Below are 26,289 nucleotides of genomic sequence, written 5' to 3' on the forward strand. Positions count from 1 at the left end.
ACCAACCAAAAATCTTATATCTGGCAAAACTGTCCTTCAAATATGAGGGAGAGCTTAAAATATTCTCTGACAAACAGACAGTGAGAGAGTTTGTGAACAAGATACCTGCTCTACAGGAAACACTAAAGGAAGCACTGCAGGCAGAAGGGAAAAGACAAGAGTGAGAGGTTTGGAAAACAATTTTGGGAGACAGTAGCAAGGCAATGTGAGTACACTGAAGAAAAATAACTGTGAGTATGGTTGAAAGAGGAAGGTTGGGACCATGTGAGACGTCAACACAAAAGATGAAGGATAAAGACTGGGACTGTGTAACTCAGGGAAACCTAGGGTGCTCAATGATTATAATAAAAGGTACAAATACATTTTTACATGAGGTAGAACAAATGAATGGCAACATTGCAAGGTGTTAAAAAGAGGGTGGGATTGGGGGGAATATAATCAATGCAAACTACAGACTGTAATTTACAGAAAAACTGTATTACAGAATGAGATCCTATTATTTTGTACAGGTTAAAATAACACCTGGACACATTCCAGAGTATTTTGGGCAGAATATAAAAAAGTATTTGCAAAGTCCCCTGAGGGACTGGAGAAAAACACGTGGAACTATTAAATTTCCCCACCTAGGGAATTCCTGATATTTTCTCAGGCACTAGGGACTCACAATTTATTAAGCCAAGCCCTCAAACGTGAGGCTGCCTGTATGAACCATTTCTGCTGTGGCAAAGCTAGGCCTGTATGCATTTATGCTAAGAGTCACCCCCAGAGAGCCTCTTTTGTTGCTCAGATGTGGCCTCTCTCTTTAAGCCAACTCTGCAAATAAACTCATTACACCCCCTCCTATGTGGGACATCATTCCCAAGGGTACAAATTTCCCTGGCAATGTGGGACATAACTCCCAGAGTGAGCCAGGTCCTGACATCATGGGTTTGAAAATGCCTTCTGTACCAAAAAGGGGAAAAGAAATGAAAGAAAAAGTTTCAATGGTTAAGGGATTTCAGATAGAGTTGAAAAGTCATTCTGGAGGTTACTCTTATGCAAGCTTCACACAGATATTTCAAATTGCCACAGTATGCTAAGCTCCAACCAACAGTATTCCTGAAAGCCACAAAGAATACCCTGTTCTCTATCTGAGGCTCTATAAAAGTTTTGCTTAGTAAGGTTATTTTTTCAGAATTTTAAGGCCTCCAGATTGATCCTATGCCAGATAAGCCCTGAAACCAAGAGGTACCAGTCTCTCCAAGAACATCAACTAGTTTCATGCCTTTACCTCATAAGGCCAACAACCATTTCCAGCATGAAAATGTTAACATGGTAATTGCCCAGATATCCATAAAGATTGAGAGAAAGATCAAATGAGAAGGAGGAGGTCTAACTGAGAAATTTGGATTTAACCCATGACTGTGACTAATGACTTATTATATAGATGTTGTTTTTTAGTGTTTAGTGTTTTAGAATAGCCAGAAGGAAATACCTGAAGTTGCTGAACTGTAATCCAGTAGTTCTGATCTTTGATAATGATTGTATAACTATAAGGCTAAAAACGAAAAGCCAGTTTCCCGTGTTCATATGGATCTACTTCCGGATATTTTGTTCTGTTCCACTGATCTATATCTATCTATGAAAATACTACACTGTCTTAGTTAACCTACCTCTTTTTTAAGTCTTAAAATTAGTTAGAGTACAGTACTAGTGGTCAATAAGGGGAAGAAGTAAGGGGTATGGGATGCTTAGGTCTTCTTTTTTCTTTTTATTTCTTTTTTTTTTTTTGGAGTAATGCAAATGCTCTAACAATGATCATGGTGATGAATACATAAATATGTGATGATACCATGAGCCATTGATTGCATACTTTGGATGGATTGTATAGTGCATGAATATATCTCAATAAAAATTATGTTAAAAATACACTAGAGGCATATGACAGTGGATTTGAACAGGCAGAAGAAATGGTCAGCAAATCAGGAGACAGGACATCTGAAATCTTACAGATAGAAGAACAGAGAGAGAAAAGAATGGAAAAAAATTATCAACATGTCAGAGAATTTAATGACAGCATGAAGCAGTCAAAAATATGTGTCATGGGGGTCCCAGAGAAGAAGAGAAGAGAAAAGCAGCAGAAAGAATATCTGAGGAAAAATTGGGCAAAAATATCCTAATTCTTATGAAAGACTTGTATATGTATAGATATAGATATATTTATGAAATAAGCACACTGTACTCCAAACAGAACAAATGCTAATTGACCTACTCTAAGACACATATTAATTAGAATGTGAAATATCAAAGATAAGAAGTATTCTGAATGCAGCAAGGGAAAAGCAATTCATTACATGCAAGTGACACTCAATAAGACTAAGTTTTGGCTTCTCATCAGAAACCATGGAGTCAAGAAAGCAATGGTGTGATATATTCAGATACTGAAAGAGAAAAATTGCCATCCAAGAATTTTTTATTCAGCAAAGCTCCCCTTCAAAGGTGATGGAGAGTTTAAAATATTCATAGATAAACAAAAGCTCAGAGAATATGTTAACAAGAGACCTGCCTTGCAAGAAATACTAAACGGAGTTCTGCTGTCTCAAAACAACACAGGAGAGACAGGTTGGAGTATAGCATAGAAATGATGATTATCAATAAGGGTAACTAAGAGGATAAAAAGAGAGAAAAAGAGTAGTTCTGACAAATAAAGTCTCTCCCCAAACAAAAGACACAGATTGGCAGAATGGATTAAAAAATATGATTCAACTTTGTGCTGTCTACAAAAGAATCACCTTACATCCATGGACACAAACAGGCTGAAAGTAAAAGGCTGGAAGTAGGTATTCTATACAAATAGTGACCAAAAGAGAGCTGGGGAAGCTATATAAATATCAGGGGGAAAAAAAGACTTTAAATGTAATACTTTTATAAGACACAAAGATGGACATTATATATTACTAAAAGGAGCAATCCACCAAGAAGAAATAACAATCACAAATATTTATGCACCTAACTATGTTGGGTTTACTCAGCTGGATGGTTGCTGATGTTCTCACAAACATTGAGGACTGGCAGGTTGATGTGCTGAACCCTCTATCATAGGACTTGCCCTTAAGAAACCTGTTACTACAAAGAAGAGGCTAAGTCTGCTTATAATTGTGCCTAAGAGTCTCCCCTTGAATCCCTCTTTGTTGCTCAGATGTGGCTCTCTCTCTCTAGCTAAGCCAACTTGGTGGGTGAAATGTTTGCCCTCCCCCCTATGTGGGATCTGACACCCAGGGGTGTAAATCTCCCTGACAACATGAGATATGACTCCTGGGGAGGAATCTGGACCCAGCATCATGGGATGGAGAACATCTTGACCAAAAGGGGGATGTGAAATGAAATGAAATAAAGTTTCAGTGGCTGAGAGATTCCAAATGGAGTTGAGAGGTCACTCTGGTGGGCACTCTTATGCACTATATAGGTAACTCTTTTTAGGTTTTAATGAATTAGAATAGCTAGTAGTAAGTACCTGAAACTATCAAACTACCACCCAGTAGCCTTAAATTTTGAAGATGATTGTATAACAATGTAGCTCACAAAGGGTGGCAGTGTGAATGTGAAAGCCTTGTATATCACAATCCCCTTTATCCAGTGTATGGATGGATGAGTAGAAAAATGGGGGCAAAAATAAAGGAAAAATAGGGTGGGGGGGATGATTTGGGTGTTCTTTTTTTACTCTTATTTTTTTATTCATATTTTCACTTTTTCTGGTACAAGGAAAATGTTTAAAAAATATATTGGGGTGATGAATGCACAAGTGTATGTTGGTAATGTGATCAATTGATTGAATACTTTGGATGATTGTATGGTGTGTGAATAAATCTTAATAAAAAATATTTATGCACCTAACCAGGGTACCCCCAAAATAATGTGAAGAAAACACTGGCAAAACTTAAGGGAGTAATTGATGTCTCTACAATAATAGTTGGAGATTTTAATACACCACATTCATCAATAGACTTAACATCTAGACAGAGGATCAATAAGGAAAATAATATGAAAATTGAACTTGACCTAGTGGACACATACAGAATATTTCACCCCAAAACAGCAGGATACACATTCTTCTCAAGTGCCCATGGACCATTCTCCAGGATAGACTACATGTTGGTTCACAAAACATATCTCAATAAATTTAAAATATTTAAATTATACCTAACACTTTATTTGACCATAATGGAATGAAGCAAGAAATCAATAACAGGACAAGAACTGGAAAATTCAAATATATATGGAAGTTAAACAACAGAACCTTAAAGAAACAGTGGTTCAATGAAGAAATTGCATGAGAAATCATTAAATACCTCAAGATGAATGAAAACAAGAACACAACATATCAAAACTTATGGGATGCAGTGAAGGAACAGCTGAGAGGGAAATTCATAACCCTAAAGTCCTACATTAAAACAGAAGAAAAAACTAGAATCAAATATATAAGTGTAAACCTGGAATAACTACGAAAAGAACAGCAAACTAATGCCAAAGCAAGCAGTGGAGTGAAATATCAAAGATTAGAGCAGAAATAAATGAAACTGACAACAAACAACAACAACAACAAAAAGAGAATCAACAAAACCAATAGCTGGTTCTTTGAGAAGATCACTAAAATTGACAAGTCCTTAGCTAGACTAACAAAGAAAAATGAGAGAAGATGAAAATAAATAACATCAGAAATGAGAGGAGATGAATGACTATTGTCCCCACAGAAATAAAATAGGTTCATAAAAGGATACTATGAAGAACTGTATGCAAACAAATTAGATAACTTATATGAAATGGACACTTTCTTAAAAACACATGAGGAGAACCTAAGATGGCAGCTAGATGAGACAGGGCAAAAAAACACCTCTGTGAAAAATACTAGATAAAAACCAGAAGGTCACCCAGAATACCTATTTCAGTGATGCACCAGCTGGACAAGTTCTGCTAGAACCACAGATACCGTGCAATTGGTGAAACCAGGAGTCTGCATTCTGAAATGAGTGAGTAAGCTGGCTGAAATTCCTGCAGCCATGCTTCAGTGTGGGGAAGCCGGCAGCTGGCATTTGGAGATGGACTGGTTCTTTTAAGAAAAAAAAAAAGGAAAAACCCAGGAGCGGCTGCAGTTGCGACAGTGGGAACCACACAGTGAAGCACAGCAGGAGAAGGCTGAGCCAACCTCTCAGTGTCTGGCATGGAGGATAGACCGCTACATATTCCCTCAGGGCCAGGGGAGTGGAGGGGAGAGCCAAAAGGAGAAAGAAACCCTGCTGCTTGCAGCTGGCTCCCCAGCGGGCTGGGGGCACTCCTGCCTGGGGCTGTGCCCACAGCCCAGAGCCACACTAGTTGTCTCAGAGCTGGGAAGGAGGAATCGTGTGAAAAGGGGTGGAGTTGAGATGCCCCATTCAGCCATCTTTGCATCCGACTGAGAGTGCCCCTGCACAGCCCGGCAGCCTGGGGCTTCCCTTGAGGGATGGCACACACTTGTGACATGGCACAGCCTTCCCTCAGCAGAGGTCCTAGAAAATCACAGCTGAGAAGGGGGGCCCTCTCAGAAAAACCAGGATGCTATGGCAATGCCTGTGGTTTGTGGGTCAGCGACAGAGAAAATCTGGGGCAAAACTGAAATGAAGGCTTAGACTCTTGCAACAGCATTGAATCTCTGGGAACACCTGGGAGGTTTGAATATTAAAGCTGTCCTGCCTCCCTAACCACCCAGACACACGTCCCACATTCAGGGCAGACAGCTCCAACAACACACCCAAACAGAGTTCACCAACTGAGCCCCACAAGAATCATTTCCCCAGACACCATAAAGACAAACTTAAAGAGAACTGACTTGAGGGGTATTGGTGACTTGCAGACACCATCTGCTGGTTAGTTAGAGAAAGTGTACGCCACCAACTTGTATTTCTGAAAAATTAGATTGGTATTTTTTTTTACAACTTGAAAGAACCCTGTCAAGCCAAGCAAATGCCAAGAGGCCAAAAACAACAGAAAATCTTAATGCATGTGATAAAACCAGATGACATGAAGACCCAAATCCCAAACACCCAAATCAAAATATCAGAAGAGACACAGTACTTGGCACAATTAATCAAAGGACTACAAACAAAGAATGAGAGCAAGGCACAGGATATAAAGGACATGAAGAAGGCCATGGCCCAGGATATAAAGGACATAAAGAAGACCCTAGAAGAGCATAAAGAAGAAATTGCAAGAATAAATAAAAAAATTAGAAGATCTTATGGAAATAAAAGAAACTGTTGGCCAAATTAAAAGGACTCTGGATACTCATAATACTAGATGAGAAGAAGTTGAACAACAACTCAGTGTCCTAGAGGTCCACAGAACAGAAAATGAAAGAACAAAAGAAAGAATGGAGAAAAAAATAGAAAAAATTGAAATAGATCTCAGGGATATGATAGATAAAATAAAATGTCCAAACTTAAGACTCATTGGTGTCTCAGAAGGGGAAGAGAAGAGTAAAGGTCTAGAAAGAGTATTCAAAGAAATTGTTGGGGAAAACTTCCTAAACCTTCTACACAATATAAATACACAAAGCATAAATGCCCAGAGAACTCCAAATAGAATAAATCCAAATAAACCCACTCCAAGACATATTCTGATCAGATTCTCAAATACTAAAGAGAAGGAGCAAGTTCTGAAAGCAACAAGAGAAAAGCAATTCACCACATACAAAGGAAACAACATAAGACTAAGTAGTGACTACTCAGCAGCCACCATGTAGGTGAGAAGGCAGTGGCATGACATATTTAAAACTCTGAGAGAGAAAAATTTCCAACCAAGAATACTTTGTCCAGCAAAACTCTCCTTCAAATTTGAGGGAGAGCTTAAATTTTTCACAGACAAACAAATGCTGAGAGAGTTTGCCAGTAAAAGACCTGCCCTACTTCAGATACTAAAGGGAGCCCTACTGACAGAGAACCAAAGAAAGAAGAAAGAGATATAGAGAATTTTAACAGACATATATAGAACCTTACATCCCAAAGCACCAGGACACTCATTTTTCTCTAGTGATCACGGATCTTTCTCCAGAATGGACCATATGCTGGGACATAAAACAAGCCTCAATAAATTAGAAAAAAAAAAAAAAAAAAACAATTCAATATATTCAAAGCACAAATAGAAGTCAATAATTTGTGAATTGTAACTCCACTATTTACTTCCTACATGATATAAAATACACAAACTCTAATGACAAATCAGTGGTTTTGAATTCAATGTAAAATATGTAATGTTTGACAGAAACTATATAAAGGTGGGGGAATAGTGGAGTATAGGAACATAGTTTATGTGTCCTACTGAAGTTAAGTTGGTATCAAAGAAAAACAAGATTGTTATGGATTTAAGAGGTTAATTTTAAGCCCCACAGTAAACACAAAGAAATTATCAGAGAATATGACCAAGGAGATGAAAAGTAGAGTATGGGTTAAGAGAAATGGGGGAAGGGGCAATGGGGAGTTAAGAAATGAGTGTAGGGTTGCTCTTTGAGGTGAAGGGAAATTTCTCATAATGGATGGTGGGAAAGTGATAGCATTACAACATTCTAAATGTGATTAATCCCACTAATGGAATGCTAAGGAGGGGGTGAAATGGGAAGATTTAGGCTGTATATGTTTCCACAATTGAGGAAAAAAAAACAGTCTAAATAGATGACAATTAAATGCCAAGGATGACCCTGGATGGGATCTGAGGATGGAGGACAGAAGTCTCAAAGCGACACAGTTGAGACATAAGGAAAAAAAAAGGAAATATAGAATGTAAGCTTTGTATCAATGTTGAATCTCTTGTACTTCTTAGCTGCACTTAATGGGATTGCATAAAAGAATGTTCTTGTTCATGGGAATTATATATGTGAATTATAGTGTTTTTTCAAGGATGGGTGCAGCTAGCTCTCATATGTTCAGTAGACAGAGCAATAGATGATGGATAGATAGGGACGGAAAGAAATAGTGGTGTGACAGCATGTTAAAGTTGGTGGATTGGAGTATCAGGGGTTGGGGGTCAGGGTATGCTGGAGTTCTGTGTATGGGGTTTGTATTGTTTTTGCAGCTGTTCCTATAACTTTGAATTTATTTCAAAATAAAATTTAAAAAAAATACATGAACAACCTACACTGACTCAAGAAGAAATAGAAAAACACATGAACAACCAACACTGAGTCGAGAAGAAAAAGAAGAACCAATCACAAGTAAAGAGATTCAATCAGTCATCAAAAACCTCTCCAAAAGAAAAGCCCAGGGCCACATGACTTCACAGGAGAATTCTACCAATCTTTCCTATCAGAATTAATACTAATTCTTTCTCCTACTCTTCCAAAAAATTGAATAGGAGGGAATACTCCCTGACTCATACTATGAGGCCAAAATCACCCTAATATCAAAGCCAGATAAAGATACAATAAATAAGAAAATTATAGACCAACATAATGAATATAGATGCAAAAATCCTCAACAAAATACTTGGAAATCAAATCCAACAGCATATTAAAAGAATTATTCACCATGATCAACTGGATTTTATTCCAGATATGCAAGGCTGGTTCAACTCAAAAAATCAATTAATGTAGTACCCCACATTAACAAGTCAAACAGGAAAAATTACATTATCATCTTGATTGATGCAGAAAAGGCATTTGACAAAATCTAGCATCCTTCTTTGATAAAAACACTTAAAAAGATAGGAATAGAAGGAAACTTCCTCAACTTGGTATAGGGCATAAATGAAAAACCCACAGCTAACACAATGTACTTAATGGCAAAAGACTGGGAGTATTCCTTCTAACATCTGGAAAAGACAAGGAAGCCCACTGGCATTCAACAATGTGTTAGAAGTGCTAGCTACAGCAGTTAGACAAGAAAAATTAATAAACAGCATCCAATTGGAAAGGAAGAAGTAAAACTTTCACTATTTTTAATGACATGTCCCTATATTTAGAAAGTCCCTAAAAATTTACAGCAGAACTACTAGAGCTAATAAATTAGTTCAGAAAGGTAGCAGGATACAAGATCAACATGCAAAAATCAATAGTGTTTTTTATACTAGTAATGAGCAATCTCAGGAGGAAATCAAGAAAAAGTTTCATTCATAATAGCAACTAAAAGAATCAAATATCTAGGAATAAATTTAACCAAAGATGTAAAGGACTTGTACACAGAAAATGACAAAACATTGCTGAAAGAAATCAAAGAAGACCTAAATAAATGAAAGGACATTCCATGTTCATGGTTTGGAAGACTAAATATCATTAAGATGTTGATTCTACCCAAAATGATTCACAGATTCAATGCAATCCCAATCAAAATTCCAAAAGTCTACTTTGCAGAAATGAAAAATCCAATCTTTAAATTTATTTGAAAGGTAAGGGGCCTGAAATACACAAAAACATCTTGCAAAAGAAGAACATAGTTGGAGCATTCAAATTTCCTGATTTTAAAGCATATAAAAAGCTATCGTGGTCAAAACAGCATGGTACTGGCATAACAATAGATATTCTGACCAGTGGAACTGAAGTGAGAGTTCAGGAATAGTCCCTCACATCTATGATCAATTTATGTTTGGCAAGGCTACTAAGTCACACAAATGGCACTGAATGGTCTCTTCAACAATGCTGCTGGGAAAACTGGATATCCATAAGCTAAAAGAATGAAAGAGGACCTCTGCCTGATACCTTATACAAAAATTAACTCAGAACAAATCAAAGACCTAAAATAAGAACCAGGACCATAAAACTCTTAGGAGAAAATACAGGGAAACATCTTCAGAATCTTATAGTAGGGAATGGTTTCTTAGAATTTATATCCAAAGCAGAAGCAATGAAAGAAAAAAAATAGATAAATGGGACCTCCTCAAAATTAAATACTTTGGGCATCAATAGACTTTGTCAAGAAAGTCAAAAGGCAGCTTACTCAATGGGAGAAAATATTTGGAAACCACATATCCAATAAGGGTTTAATATTCAGGATATCTAAAGAAATCATACAACACAACAATAAAAAGACAACCCAATTAAAAAATGGGCAAAAGAGTTGAATAGATACTTTTCCAAAAAGGTACTCAATATCACTAGCTATTAGAGAATGGCAAACAAAAACTATAATGAGCTATCATTTCACATCCACTGGAATGGAAACTCTAAGAGTTGGAGAGGATGTGGAGAAACAGGAACACTTATTCACTGCTTGTTGGAATGTAAGATGGCAAGCCGCTGTGGAAGACAGCTTGGCAGTTTCTCAAGAAGCTAAGTACAGAATTGTCATATGATATGGCAATCCTGCAACTATGTATATATTCAGAGGAACTGAAAGCAGGGATGCAAACAGATATTTGCACACTGATGTTCATAGAGGCATTATTCACAAAGGCCAAAAAGATAGAAACAACCAAGTGACCATCAACTGATGAATGGATAAACAAAATGTGGTACATACAGAAATGGACTACTATTCAGCAGGAAGAAGAGATGATGTCCTGAAGCAAAGACAACATCAATGAACCTTGAGGACATTGTGTTGAGTGAAATAAGTCAGTAACAAAAGGACAAGTATTGCATGATCTTACTAATGTGAACTAATAATGATGAGCAAACTTATGGAGTTAATATCTAGAATATAGGTTACAGCAGATGTAACGAGAGTAGAAAAGGGGAGCTCATGTTTAGTTTGTGCTGAATTTTTATCAAGGTGGATTGTAAATGTTTGGAAATGGATAGAGGTGACCGCAGCATATTATCATGAGAGTAATTAACAGCACTGAATTGTATGTAGAATTGTGTTTGTAAGGGGAAGTGGAAGTTTAGGGTCATGTATGTAACTAGAACAAAAGCTAGTGGATGAAATGTGGAACTATATGTCACAGTGAACCCTGTTGTGGATGACGAATGTGGTTTATAGTACAAGTATAAGAGTATTCTTCCATGAACTAGAACACATGTACATCACTATTACAAGGTATTAATAATAGGTGGTATATGGGAAAAATACACCTAATGCAAACTATGGATTATACTTAACAGTAATATTTCAATGTTATCTCATTACTTTTAAAAAAGGAACCACACCAAACCTAAGTGTCAATAAAAGGGGATTATAAGGAGTATGGTGCTTTTGTGCTTTTTCTTTTTAGAGCAATAAAAATGTTCTAAAATTGATTGTGGTGATAACTGCACAATTCTGTGATTATACTGAGAGCTACTGATTATACACTTTGGATGGGTTGTATGGTGTGTGAATAAATCTGCTTTAAAAAAAAAAATAGGTCCAGGTTGACACCTTGATTGCAGCCATCTGAGAGCCTGAAGCAGAGGACCCAGTCAAGCAGTGCCCTGATACCTGACTCACAGAAATGGTGAAATATTAAATGTGTGTTGTTTTAAGCTGTGGGGGAAAAAAAGTTTTCACCAGCAACTACAATCATATGATTTATTCATTCAATCATCTTCCAATTCACTCATTTGTTCATTCACATAACAAATATTTAATGAGTTCCTACAATGTGTCAGGAACTGTTCCAAGCACTGTAGAAAGAAAACAGTGAATAAATCACAGAAAAGGATTTTCCCTCACTGAACTTATATTTACTTGAAATAATATGGAAAATAAACAAAATAAGTAAACAAAGCCATATTCAGTCAGCTCTGAATAATGTTTCATTGTTACCATCACCATCATCAATGTTGTATGCTATTGAAGAAAAATAAATGTATACAAAGGGTGTAGAGTGCCAGCAGAGAGATGTCACAGGGACTGCAATCTTAAATAGAATGGCTGGAGAGGTACTGCTGAGAATGTTTAATGGAACAAGAACAGGAAGGAGGGAAGGGACCAAGTCATGCAAATATCTCGACAAAGAAGGAGCTAAGCTAAGAAAATAGCAACTACAAAAACTCCAAGAAGGAGAATACCTGGCCTGTTTTAGAAATAAAAATGAGGTTACTAAAATTGAAGCAGAATGAAGAAGAAAGAAAGAAGTAGGAGACCAGGCCAGAGGCAAGACCATGTAGGAGCTTTAAATCCTCCTAAGGACTATGGCCCTTACTCTGGAGGGCCACTGGGACACTTTGACCAGAAAATTGGGAAGGTCTGATTTCTATTTTAATGATGTCAACCAAAAAGGGATAATTTTGAATGATGAAATTGTTTTGGAATTAGATAGTTGTGATGGGTTACATAACTTTGTTGTGTACTAAAAACCCCAGAATTTTATACTTCAAAATGGTTTTATATCTCAGTACAGCTGTCATAATATGGTAAAATAGTATGACAAAAATATACAACATATGGGTGTATGTCTGAGTATATTTGTAGAAGGAGTGACTCCATAAAGAGTATGTTGAGTGATATAGTCTAGGAGAAAGGTAAGAACTGAGGATGTGCCAAAACAGTTGGAAGAATAAACATGCCTTTCAATGATAAGGATTTGGCTACTGGATAAAAGAAATTTGATAGCAATAAAAGGAGTTTTGTTTTGACATCGCATTTGATGACAAAAATCAGAAGTATAATCCTGAGGAGCAAATGAGAAGCAGGAAATATAAATTGTGTAGTCTGTAGCATATTGATGTGTCTAAGCAATGAGAACAGATAAGCTGGAGAAGAGTAGGGTTCAAGGATGAGCCCTGGGGACATCCAGAGTTAAGTCAGGGGATGAGGAGAAGTCATCAAAGGGGTCTGATGTGCAACCAGTAGATCACAGGGACACAAGGAAGGTGTGATTAAACATTTTCAAGGGAGAGACAATGGTTGAATATATCAAAACACTGTTATTATATTGAATATGTTGAAGACAGATTTTTGCTATTATCAATTTAAAGATCATTATGACTTCGACAAGTACAGTTTCAGTGAGATGGTATAGGTGAAGCCAAAGTGGACAGTGATTAAGAGAAAAACAAGGAGAAACAACCAAGCATGTAAGTGTTCAAACCATTCAATGTGCTTTGCACTAACATGGAGAAGAGAAGTGAAGCAGTAGCTGTAGGTGAATGTGGATTCAAGTGCTATTTTTATAAATTTGTTTTTGTTTAGCTATGAAACAGATGGGAGTGATCCTGTAAAAAATGTTAAAGATACAAAGGTCAGAGAGGAGAATGAATGGAGAAAAGTCATAAACTCAATGAAAAGAATACAAGCAGTACAGCCCTTCAAAGCATAAAACACAATAAGAATGAATAATAATTCAACAATTATCAAAAAGAGGCCACTGTCTCCAGTTCTTCTCATTCTAACCTCCAGTCCAGGAATAAAATGAGACTTAGATAGGTGAACACTTCCTGTTCTGGATTATATGGAGTGAAAGCAAGCTAAGCCCACAAAGACACTGATGTCTAATGACTTCTTAAATGATTTGGAAGAAAGATGTACCAGAAACCTCTCCAATGCAATTGCTCTAGAAATGCCAACTCAGGGAGTCATTTGACTAGAATCTGACCTATTGACAGAATTGCTCAGGCATAGACAGAATTGCTCAGTTTCCAACCTTAAGGTTATCTCTGCTTTGTAAATAACACATGAACCACTGGTCCCGAATCTGTTTGGTCTTGATTCCATACATGATAGGATTTAACATAGGTGGAGCCATAATGCAGACACTGGCTAGCAGGACATGGATATAGGGTGCAATGTGATGTCCAAACCGTTGAGTAAGTGTTGTAAAGATTCCAGGCCCATAAAAGAGGATTATGACACACACATGAGAGCCACAAGTATTGAGAGATTTGTGGTGGGCATCATGAGAAGGGATTTGAAAGATGGCACAGAGGATCAGTACATAAGAAATAAAAATAAGCACAATATCTAAGACGACTGTTGATATCAGAAGAAAAACCCCATACCAAATGTTTACTTGGATATCATTACAAGAAACATGTGCCAAGACAATGTGTTTGCAACCAGTGTTCATGAGGATGTTACTTTTGCAGAAAGTTAATCTTTTGAAAAGAAATATAATGGGGAAAATTGTATCATAACTTCTCAGAAAGATCATCACTCCAATTTTCCCAATCCAGGCAGGTGTAAGAATAGTGGTGTGCCTCAGTGGGTAGCAAATGGCAATGTAGCGGTCAAATGCCATCACCAGCAAGATCCCTGACTCAGAGATGAAGGTGGAATGGATGAAGAAGAGCTGAGTAATACAGTGATCCAGGGAGATCTCCCCAGCATTAAACCAGAAGATGGCCAAGGTCTGAGGTACCGTGGATGTAGAGAAAACAACATCTGCTCCAGCCAGCATGCAGAGGAAGAGGTACATGGATGCATGGAGGCTACGCTTGGTCAGGATAATGAAGATGAGCAGGCTGTTCCCAAGCAGGGTGATGACATAGGAAATGAAGAAGGGGATAGAAATCCATATGTATTGATCCTCTAGGCCAGGGATTCCCAACAAGTAGAAGACTGTGTGACTGAACCCACTGTGGTTTAAGGGAGTCATGCCTGTAGCAGATGACCTGATATCTCACTTGTTATTCACAGAGATGGAGGAAAATTCAGGTCACATTCAAAGATTTTCTTTGCTGTCACGAGACGCTTTTGGCACCTACTGATCCCATTCCATTCAGAAGGTGGCAGGAACTACAATATATATAAGGATGAGTAAGATATGGCTTTAATCTGAAATAAATGTTAACCTAATAAAAAACATTTATAAAATAAGTTAAATAAAATGATTAAGTTAACATAGTGATACAAAAATATTTTAATATGGAAGCTAAATTAAAAGGAACATTTTCCCATTTCCATTTCTGAATGGTTTGAAGAATGAATTAAGATTTTAACTTAGCCTTGAAAACAGAGTAAGATATCACTGGGCTGAAGGAATACCAGGTAGACTATGGAGTGAAGTAATCTGGGAATTTAAGGAGAAATGTTTGGCATACATGGGCAAACTATGTTTAAAACAGTTTTCAGTTCTGTGAACTTGTGACACTGCAAATTTGGAACAACTGGAGAAAAAAATGGCAACAGTATAGATTGACTATGCATACAAATTAAGGAACCTAGAATTCATCCAGTGAAAAGAAATGGTCAGTCCTCATGACTTTTGGAAATGAAAGCATTTTGGATATATTAATCTGGCAGCTGAGAAGAAGATGGACAGAATGAGAATCCATGGCAATTACTAGAATCTGACAAAACAGTTAAGTGTTTGCCCTATTAAGAGAAATTTATATACTATTGGATTATTATCACAATGCAACAGGATTAAGAAAGCAACCATCTACAAGTAACTTCTCAATATTAGGCATTGATGTAAAAATGTTATTTATGAGACACCATTAATTTCTTCTAACAACACATAGCAATAGACATTTTCATCATTTACTTTCCAGAGTAGGTATTTGAGGCTTAATAATCTTTCAAAACTCAAGAATAGAGCTGGGATTTGAAGCTTTGCTAAATTGACCATAAATAATTTCCTGATCTTTTCTAAACTAATGAAATCGACAAGCCTTTTTGACTGGGAACAGGAAGAGGGATTTGGAGTAATACAAGAAAGAATGCACCAAGACGGGAAGCCATCACCTATCCCCTTACCATGGAATTAAAAATCAGGAAAAATAATACAAAGTTTTTGTCATTATTTATGATTGAAACTGCACCAGTTTTTGGTATTTACTTTCTTATCAATAACTTTTAAGCAACAATGGGTAAAATTTTAATGAAGACCTGTACAACTGCCCCCACAATCAAGTCACCTGATGGCTGAGAAGGTGAGAAATGGCTCTGTTTGTCTGAGGTGCTACAGATTGAGGGGCCAGGTGCTAACATGGAAGGGGGGCAAGTGGACTGGAGAGAGGGCAGGGGAAAAAGTTAAATGAGATTCTAGAGGAGATGCAGGGATCCAAGAGGAGACCTAGGTGATGGCCAGAGGCGAGGACTGATTATTCCCCTGAAGAAATGAGAAACAATTAGTAAAAGGAAAAGTTTTTCACTATCAGGGTCAACCTCTAGGTCCTTCTCCCTTTCACACTCTCTCCTGCTGTGTGTTGAACTTGCATCTGTTCTCAGATGAGCTTCATGCAGAACCCAGATAGTTCAGAGATCCAAAGATGAAGCACAGGCCAGCTATTATCCGTATCTTTCCATTATCTCAGTGCCAGACTCGGGACCTAGCACACATAAGAACACATAATCCCTTTCCCTCCTCCACCAGGTTCTATTCTCCTCACCTCTCAATTTAACTTCTGGAGTAGGAAAATCCATTCCTGTTTTCATCCTCATATTTCCCTCTATGAAATGGCTGAAACTTAAATAAAAAATAAAAACAGGCAGCAGAACTGCCAGTGGAGGTTACAGGGATCTGGCTGATGTGAACAGCAACTACCACCAGGTCAGTCTGTGACCACACACCCACTATGTGAGTATATAGTGCCCTGAGGAAAGTCATCCTCCTGGAGAAGATGAAAGAAATCAGATAAATGCAATAGTGCCCTGGAGGACACTACCTGTGTGCACCACAATTCTGAAGATACAGGAAAAAGAGATGAAGATCTAGAAAAATGAGTCTTAATTAAAAGCAGAAGAGATTAAGAGGACATCAGAAACTTACAAAGTGACAAAGATGTCTTTTCTGTGTGCAGGAAGAAAATAGAAACTAAGGAGCTCGATAAGTGGGGGCTGGTCCATGGGTGAGGAGGCATGAACTAGAGTGGCTGCTTGTGCAACTCAAGGTCACCCTAAAAATGTTTTCAAATGCTTCAGAAGCATTCTTTGGCCCTGATCCAGCAACTTCAGCCCCCTGGAGAAGCTTCCTCTGTCTCCCTGATTTTGCAGCTGAACTAATTGCCCCAGCACTGAGCACTTTTCACTGCCTGCCCAGGATGTTAACTATATGCTGTATCCCCCACCAAGTCACTCCTTTCCTTCTGCTTTCACTCAGAACTCATTCATCAAATTCCTAGCTCAGTCATTGGAGGTTATCTGAATATTGGTCAATGCTTACTCAATTGATTGTGAACTTTCTAATGTCTAAGTATAGTTTTTTCCATTATTTCTGCATTCCTCCAGTATGGCACACTGAAGCACAATGTAATTCCTCCAAATACATAATGAAAATACAAAATAACATGCATTGCATGGATGGAATGACAGATCTAGATAGGGGAGCCACAAATAAACTCAACCTCTGCCCTTACACCCCCAAAGCCCATAACTCCAATCTTCCTCCTGAATTTTCATCCCACATCATTAAAGCATCATTCACCTGTCTCAAATGGAGTCCTTATGGGCTAGAACAGAATGGCTCACAGGAGAACTGATGAAGTAGTAACAGGAAAAGGAGATGAAGATCAAGCAAAATGAGTCTTAACTAAAAGCAGAGCTTAAGAGGACATAAGAAATTTTCAAAGTGGCAAAGATGGTTTTTCTCTCTGAAGGAAAAGAATAGAAACTAAGGAGCTTGATAAGTGGGGGCTAGTCCATGTGCTCCCATGTGCATCAGGCAGTAGAGATTTTATGCATTTGCCTGCAGACCAGAGTGAGCTAGTACCCGAGGGATCCCAGACATAAAGCCCATGGGCCAAGTCATTATGGCTCTTCAGTCCTGCCCATCCCACCTGCTCCTCTACAACTCCATTCCTGGATTACAAGTGCACATGTATTGTTTCCAGTAAATAAAATGTTAGCACTGCTACACAAAATACCCTGTTTCTATTTTAATGGGAATTGGTAATTGAGACTTCCTTTTTTAATCAGTGCATATATTTAGAAATATTCAAATTATTATAATTATATTATTTTAATAAACAATTTTCTAGAACAGGGTTATATTTAAAGAAAAATCATGTAGTACAGAGTTCCCAGAAACACCTTGTACTCCTTTCCCCTATTATTAATATCTTACATTATTATGGTACACTTGTTGCAATTAATGAACCAATACTGACACATTATTTTTGACTGAAGTCCATACTGTTTTGGATGTTAGGTGGAATTCTTTGGATTATGAACACAGCCAGCCAGTTGAGAATGCATGGACAGCTTTGTTCCAACAAAGGCCCTCTGGGGGGGAGGGGAGAATGAGGGCAGTAGAGGGGCCCAGGGCTAAGGTAACCCAGGCTCATGTGAAGGTCTGTGGGGGAGGTGGAAAGAAGTACACATGGGTCCCAGGCTCCTGTCTTTATTGTGACCCATATGGGTAGGACTTTCCTAAAAATAATGGGAATTGGAAGTTTTAAGCTATATAATGCAGAAAGCAGAGAGGGCAAGGCCTACTGGAGAAGCTCAGGGCAGCTCTTATCTTCCAAGCCATTTGGAAATACAGGACTTGCTAATAAATTATGTGGGGTGAAAGGGCAAGGGGAACTTCAGAGAAGATGCAGCAAGGGTCATTTCAAGAAATAGCAGCAGGGGCCATTCAGAGAAGCTAAGGGTGGCTATTATCACCCATACCATGCAGAGGTGCAGGCCCTTGTTGGTTGCAGTTACACCCAAGGCAGGGCTTGCCTAGGTGGTCACTCGAAAGGGAAACTTAGAACTAAGTCAGGCAGGATGAAAAGACACCAAATATAATTTCTTTTATGCCGTTACACATACTTTATTCAGATTTCCTTAGTTTTTATCCAATGTCCTTTTCAGTTCCAGGCTTCTGCCAAGATACCACAATATATAAACTTATCATGTCTCCTTCGGCTCCTCCTGATGTGACAGTTTCTTAGCCTTTCCCTGTCTTTTTTGACTTGGACAGTTTTGAGGGAGTACCAAGTAGAGAAGTGCTTAAAGTCATTTTAGAGCTTAAGAGGTCAGGTATATTACAGAATATCCCTCAATTAGGATTTTTGTTCTCATAATAAGACAGGAGATGTGGGTTTTGAGGAAGGAAGTATACAGAGGTAGAATGCCATTTTGTCAAAGTCAAGTTTCTACTTGTAAACTGTTTTAGTTTGCTAATGCTGCGGAATGCAAAACACCAGAGATGGATAGGCTTTTATAAAATGGGGGTTTATTTGGCTATACAGTTACAGTCTTAAGGCCACAAAACATCCAAGGTAACACATCAGCAATCAGGTACCTTCACTGGAGGATGGCCAATGGCATCCGGAAAACCTCTGTTAGCTGGGAAGGCACATGGCTGGCATCTGCTCCAAAGTTCTGGTTTCAAAATGGCTTTCTCCCAGGACATTCCTCTCTAGCAAGCTTGCTCTTCTTCAAAACGTCACTCACAGCTGCACTCCCTCCGGTCTCTTTGAGTCAGCATGTTTTATATGGCTCAGCTGATCAAGGCCCACCCTGAATGGGTGGGGTCACACCTCCATGGGAGTATCCCACCAGAGTCACCACCCACAGCTGGGTGGGGCACATTCCAAGCAAATCTAACCAGCACCAAAACGTCTGTCCCACAAGACCACAAAGATAATGGCATTTGGGGGACACAATACATTCAAACTGGCACATTCCACCCCCTGGACCCCAAAATGACATTATCTTTCCAAATACAAAATACATTCATTTCATCACAATATCACAAAAACTTAAACCATTTCAGTAACAAAAGTTAAGTACAAAATCCCATCAAAATCAAATATAGGCATGGTCAGTCCTAAGGCATACTTTTCCTTTAGCTTGGATCTGTGGACTTAGAACAAGTTATATGCTTCCAATATACAAAGGAGGGACATTCATAGGATAAACATTTCCATTGCCATAAGGAGAAACAGTAAGGAAAACAGGGTTAACAGGACCAAAACAGTTCCTAAAACCTGCAAACCTGCAGGACAAACTCCATTAGATTTCAAAGTCTCAGAGTCATTTACAGAACAACGTTGCGTCCTTGGGGCTTGAGAGAGCGGGAGTCTAACCCTTCCTAAGGGCCTTTGCAGCAGCCCTTTCCTCTCCAAATGCTTGGGTGAGTGTTCCAACATATCCACACATTGGGGAGACCACCTTCTCGGCCCCACCCTCCTCAAACATCGGGGCAGCTCCCGGATTCCCTTCCATCTCCGGGGCACACGCTCAACCCCTTCAGAACAGTGTGGTGGCAGCCAGGCTCTCCCCAATTCCCTGGGAATATGCTCCACCCTCTTTGGGGTTTGGGGTGGCAAAACTCCTCCAGAGCATTGAGGTGGAAAGCCCACCCTCGACCTCCGGGGCAAACTCACCCTTTCCATGCGTGTGGGCTGCTCCACTCTCCCAGCCCAAGACCTCTTGACTCCAGACCTCAACCTCCATGGCTCTGTCTTTGAAGAGATTTTTCCTTTAATTTTTTTCCTTGTCCGTCTCCTCCAGTCCAAACTGGCAATGGCTCCGTCTATAAAGATCTCACAAAAATTCTGTTGGCTTTGCATGAAGCATGCAGGGGTCAAAGCCATCAGACAACAGGACTTTCCACAAATCCTTTCTGCTTAACTCCTTTTCCAATCTTGGCTTGTACTGAAATGGCGGCTGGTTTCCATGTTTGGTTATATCCTCATTTTGGGCTGTAGCTTCTGGGATTCCACCCCCTGGAAGCTCGTAATTTTCAGCTTCTGGTCTCTTTGAACCCAAGAGTTCAGTTCTAAGTTTATCTCTTTCTGCTCACATTTTACTATAAGCTGCAAGGAGAAGCCAGGTCACGTCCTCCACATGTAGTCTGGAGATCTCCTCAGCTAAGTACTCCAGGTTGTCACTTTTAAATTCTTCCTTCCATCTGACACCAGGACTCAATTTTGCCAAATTCTCTGCCACTTTAAAACAAGGATTGCCTTTCTTCCAGTTTACAACAACACATTCATCATTTCTGCTCAAGTCCTCATCAGAAGTATCTTTAGAGTCCATATTTCCACAAATAGTCTCTTTAAAGCAGTTTTGGCCTTTTCTATCAAGCGCCTCACAACTCTTCCAGAAATTCCCCCTTATCCATTTAAAAAGCCATTCCAACATGTTTGGTATTTGCACACTCAGCAGCAAAAGCACCCCACTCCTGGTACCAAAATCTGTCCTAGTTTGCTAATGCTGCAGAATGCAAAACACCAGAGATGGATAGGCTTTTATAAAATGGGGGTTTATTTCGCTACACAGTTACAGTCTTAAGGCCACAAAGCATCCAAGGCAACACATCAGCAATCGGGCACCTTCACCGGAGGACGGCCAATGACGTCCAGAAAACCTCTGCTAGCTAGGAAGGCAGCCGGCATCTGCTCCAAAGCTCTGGCCTCAAAACGGCTTTCTCCCAGGACGTTCCTCTCTAGCAAGCTTGCTCCTCTTCAAAACATCATTCCCAGCTGCACTCTCTTTCCTCCCCCCCGATTCAGCTCATTTATATAGCTCCACAGATAAAGGCCCACCCTGAATGGGTGGGGCCACGCCTCCATGGGAGTATCCCACCAAAGTCACCACCCACAGCTGGGTGGGGCACATTCCAAGCAAATCTAACCAGCACCAAAACGTCTGTCCCACAAGACCACAAAGATAATGGCATTTGGGGGACACAATACATTCAAACTGGCACATAAACTTACTGCATTTCCCCCTTTCCAGACTGTCTTCTTTGGAAAGAGGTCACTATGCACAGCCCCACTTAAGGGGCTCCCTCAATTCTAATTTATTTTGTTGCTAAAATTATTCTACCTTTGGCCCTTGGGAGCACTTGCAGTCATCTGCTGTGTCCCTTTTACATAACTCATCATTGTGGGTGTATTTTCCTTTGAGTACATGCTCACTTTATGGCACCTCAGAAAGCATGAGGCTCATCTTATATATTTCCTGCTTCAGTCTCAGAATCAATAATTTCTCCAAGGAGCCCTATTCTTTTCTTTGGAGAATGGTATTGGAAATCAAAATCTGGACACAAGATGTGCTTGTTATTACTAAGGTAGTTGTTTCTAGACTCTTTCAACTGACAGAGCAAGAAATATCTGTGTATATATTAACCCAAGTATATGCACATATCTGCTAATTTTTATAAATGCAATTGGCTGTACCTACATTAGGTCTGTCTCTACGGTATAACAAATATGTTATACTGATTGACTTATGATCTTTACAACTCTATTCCATTCCACATGGATCATCTGAGCCTGTTCCCCTAGTTGATCTGTAAACTCCCACTTGAACAGTGAGAAACCAGACTCTCGTCACAATTAATCAAGTCTTATATAACATATGGCAGTATCAGAATTGTGATTCCATATACTGTGAGTAAAAACACTATCAACAAAAGCACAGGCTTATATTCAAATACTACTGCTTCTTGTCTTACAGAAACCACTCATTTCCAAAGTTAACTTAACTCAGCACCTCTCTCCCCCACCGCTTCATATATTTGTGATACAGTTAGGTTGGTTTGTCACATTTGGTATTCTACGCAGGGATTCCCGGAACCCTTAAATGATGCTTTAAATTTACACAATTAAGGTCCACTCTAGTGCTCTAAAGATCTAGATGTTTTGAAAAATACTGTCATGGATGAACAATTACCATATAATGCTGTACAAAACAGTTTTACCACCCTAATAAATTCCTCATGTGCCAACTAATCAACACTTTCCCTTCCCCCCAGTTTCTGGCAAGCAGTAATCTGCTTTCTGTCTCTGTGGATTTACCCATTTTGGACATTTTATATAAATGGAATCATTCATTAGGTTCATCCATGTTGTAGCATATGTCAGTACTTCATTCCTTTTATGGCTGAATAATATTCCAGTATTTCAATATACATTTTATCCATTTATCCATTGATGGAAAACTCCATCCATTTTCTCACCATTAAATATGATGTCAGCTGTAGATTTCTTTAGTATTTGTACATTATCATGGTGAAGAAGTTTACTTTTATTCCTAGTTTGCTGAATGTTTTATCATGAATGGGTATTGAATTCTGTCAAATGATTTTCCTGCATCAATCAATATAATCATATGAGTTTTTTTCTGTAGCCTGTTGATGTGGTGGATTGTATTGATTGAGTTTTTAATGTTGAGTCAATCTTGCATACCTGGAACAAATCTCACATTGTCAGGTTGTAATTATTCTATTTGCCACTATTATTCTTGAAGATTTTCACATCTATGCTTATGAGAGAGATGGGTCTGCAGTTTTCCTTTCTTGAAATATTTTTATTGGGTTTTGATATTAGGGTACTTAGAGCACAGTGAAATTAAACTAGAAATCAATAACAGAAAGATGGTTGGAAACTCTCCAAATATTTAGATTAAACAACATACTTCTAAATAATGAATGAGTCAAGGAAGAAGTCTTAAGAGATATTTAAAATATTTTGAACTAAATGAAAACAATAAAAGAAATTATAAAAACTTGTAGGATACAGCTATAGAAAGAGTTGTGAAGTGCTCCTACTGCTTCCAATATCTGTTAAGAGTTTGTAGAGATTTGGTATCAATTCTTTCTTAAATGGTTGGAAGAACCATCTGGGCTGGTCCTTTTTGGGGGGGAGGGGGAGAGGAGAGAGCTGGGCATGTTATTAACTCGATTCAATATCTTTAGCAGAAGACTATTCAGATTGTCTATTATGTCTTGCATGCATTTTGGTAGTTTTTGACCTTCAAGGACTTGATCCATTTCAACAATGTTGCAGGCAGTTGTGTGCATATGGAGCTATTCATAGTATCTTTGATAACCTTTCTAATGTCCATGGGTTCAGTTATAATGACCCATCTTTCAATTCTGATATTGGGAATTTTTGTCTTCTTTCTCTTTTATTTATTAGTCTGGCCAGAGGTTTATCAATTTTGTTGACCTTTTCAAATAAGCTGATTTTGATTTTGTGGAGTTTCTCTATTGTTTTCTGATTTTCAATTTCATTGATTTCTGCTCTAATTTTTATTTTTTCCTTTCTTCTGTGTGCTGGGAGTTTAAATAGCTCCTCTTCTTCTAGCTTCCTAAGATGGAAACAAGTTTTATATTGATTTAGGTCTTCCATCATTTCCAATATATGCACTTAAAGCTATAAATTTCCCTCTAAGCACTGTGCTCACACAATGCAATAATAAAGATAAGAGCAGAAATCAATGAATTTAAAAACAGGAAAAAAACAGAAAAATCAATGAAACAAAAAGCCAATTCTTGAGAAAAAAAATCATTAAAGTTGATAAACCACTGCAAAATTAATGAAGATGAAAAGATAAAAGATACAAATCACCAAATCAGGAATGAAACAGTGGCTGTCACTACAAATCCTGCATTCATTGAAAGGATAACAATGTAATGCTACAGACAACTTCACACTCATGAATTGAACAAATTACAAGATATGGTTGAATTCTTCAAAATCAACAAACTACAAAACTCAACCATGATGTAACAGATACTTGAACAATCCCATATCTATTAAAGAAAATGGATTCATAATGTTAAAGATCCCAAAAAGGAAATCTTTAGACCCTGATTGTTTCACTGGAGATTTATACCAATTGCAGAAGAATTAACACCAATTTCAAACAATCATTTCCTGAAATTAGAAAAGTAAGGAACACTTCTCACCACATTTTGCAAAGCCAGTATTATCTTAATACCAATATCAGATGAACACAGTATAAACATGAAAACCACAGATCAATATCTCTCTCATTGATTTAGATGCAAATATCCTCAACAAAATATCAGCAAATCAAAGGCAGAATTAAGCCCTCCATATAGAAATAATTAATTTAAAAGAAAATTATCTAAACACAGCTCTTAAATAATGGAGATTGGCACAGTGGATTTTTAAAAACAAAACCTAAAACTACACACAAACTACAAGTGGTATTCAAGGGAATCAAAACATTTAATCCACCCCTTCAAAAAGCTAAAAAAGAAAAAAATCATATGATCTTATCAATTGACACAAAAAACAATTTGTCTCTAGAAACAATTTTTGTCATATGGCATATTTTGTCAGATGTTTGTGTGGTCGCTCCAGTTCCCTTTAGGGTACTGTTTGCGTGGTATATATTTTCCCATCACTAGGATGTTTCTTCCCTCTTTCTGCTTCTGATGGGATCCCCAGCAGTGGCTACAACTCTGTGATCCCCATGTTCCTCAGCCAGTCCCTCCCTTGGTGGTGCCAGTGCTTGATTAGTAACACCCACCATGGTTCCAGCTCCTACCACAGCTTCTGGGATCTGGTAACACTATCTTCACCCTGTGTTCCTCCAGCTATAGGGATGGCAGTGGCTTCTTGTCTTTGTTAGTCTCTCAGTGGCCTCCCCATCCCTGTTTGGCTTCTCACCTGTATAACCAGTTCCCTGTGTTAAATTTCTACTGTTTGAAATATGTACAGAGGTATTTATTTATTTTTTTTTGCCTCAACCCTGACCAACACAAGGTGACTCCTGTCCCCAAGGAATTTTTTACTCAATTTTATTGAGATATATTCACATACCATACAATCATCCAAAGTGTACAATCAAGTGTTCACAGTACCATCATATAGTTGTTCATTCATCACCCCAATCTATTTTTTGAACATTTTCCTTGTACCAGAAAAGTAATAATAAGAATAAAAAATAAAAGAAAAAAGAACACCCAAATCATCCCCCCCATCCTATTTTTCATTTAGTTTTTGTCCCCATTCTCTAATGATGAAAGGAAATATCCTTCAGGAAGACATGACAATTACAAACATATATGCATCTAACAAAAGAGCCCCAAAATGCATATAGCAAAAACTGACATAATTTAAGGGAGAGATAGACGATTCAACAATAATTGTTGGAGACTTCAATACTCCACTTTCCATAATGGCTAGAAAAACCAGGCATCAGATCAACAAGGAAATAGAAGACTTGTAAAACACTGTGAATCAACTAGACCTGATGGACATCTATAGAACACTCCACTCAACAACCACAGAATATGCATTCTTCTCAGGTACACATGGAACATTTTCCATGATATACTATATGGTGGGAAATAAAACAAGTCTCAATAAATTTAAAAGGATTGAAATAAAACAAAGAATGTTCCCTGACTACAATCAATAACAGAAGGAAATTTGGGAAATTCACAAATATTTAGAAAATAAACAACATACTCTTAACCAATCGGTCAAAGAAGAAATCACAAGAAAATGAGAAAGTTATTTGAGATGAAGGAAAATGAAAACACAACATACCAAAACGTGAGATGCAACGAAAGCCATGCTTTGAGGGAAATTCATAGCTGTCAATGCCTATATTTTTTAAACAGAAGAAATATCTCAAATCAATTACCTAACCTTCTAACTTAAGAAACTAGAAAAAGATCAACTAAACCAAAGAATGCAGACGGAAAGAAATGATAAAGACTAGGTGTTCTGGTTTGCTAATGCTGCTGCTTTCCAAAACACCAGAAATGGATTGGCTTTTATAAAGG

The 26,289-nt window shown here is 38.1% G+C and overlaps 1 protein-coding gene across 1 annotated transcript; it reads right to left on the bottom strand.

Annotated features, from left to right (window-relative positions):
* Positions 1–13,510: 13,510 nt before the first annotated feature.
* On the bottom strand, positions 13,511–14,454 carry LOC119538665 (olfactory receptor 52B4-like). Its single transcript, XM_037841807.1, is given in 2 exon segments — positions 13,511–13,542; positions 13,545–14,454. Coding segments are annotated over 2 exon segments (942 nt in total).
* Positions 14,455–26,289: the final 11,835 nt, after the last annotated feature.

This window comes from Choloepus didactylus, chromosome 6, assembly GCF_015220235.1.
Source record: "Choloepus didactylus isolate mChoDid1 chromosome 6, mChoDid1.pri, whole genome shotgun sequence".
Classification (NCBI taxonomy): Eukaryota; Metazoa; Chordata; class Mammalia; order Pilosa; family Megalonychidae; genus Choloepus; species Choloepus didactylus.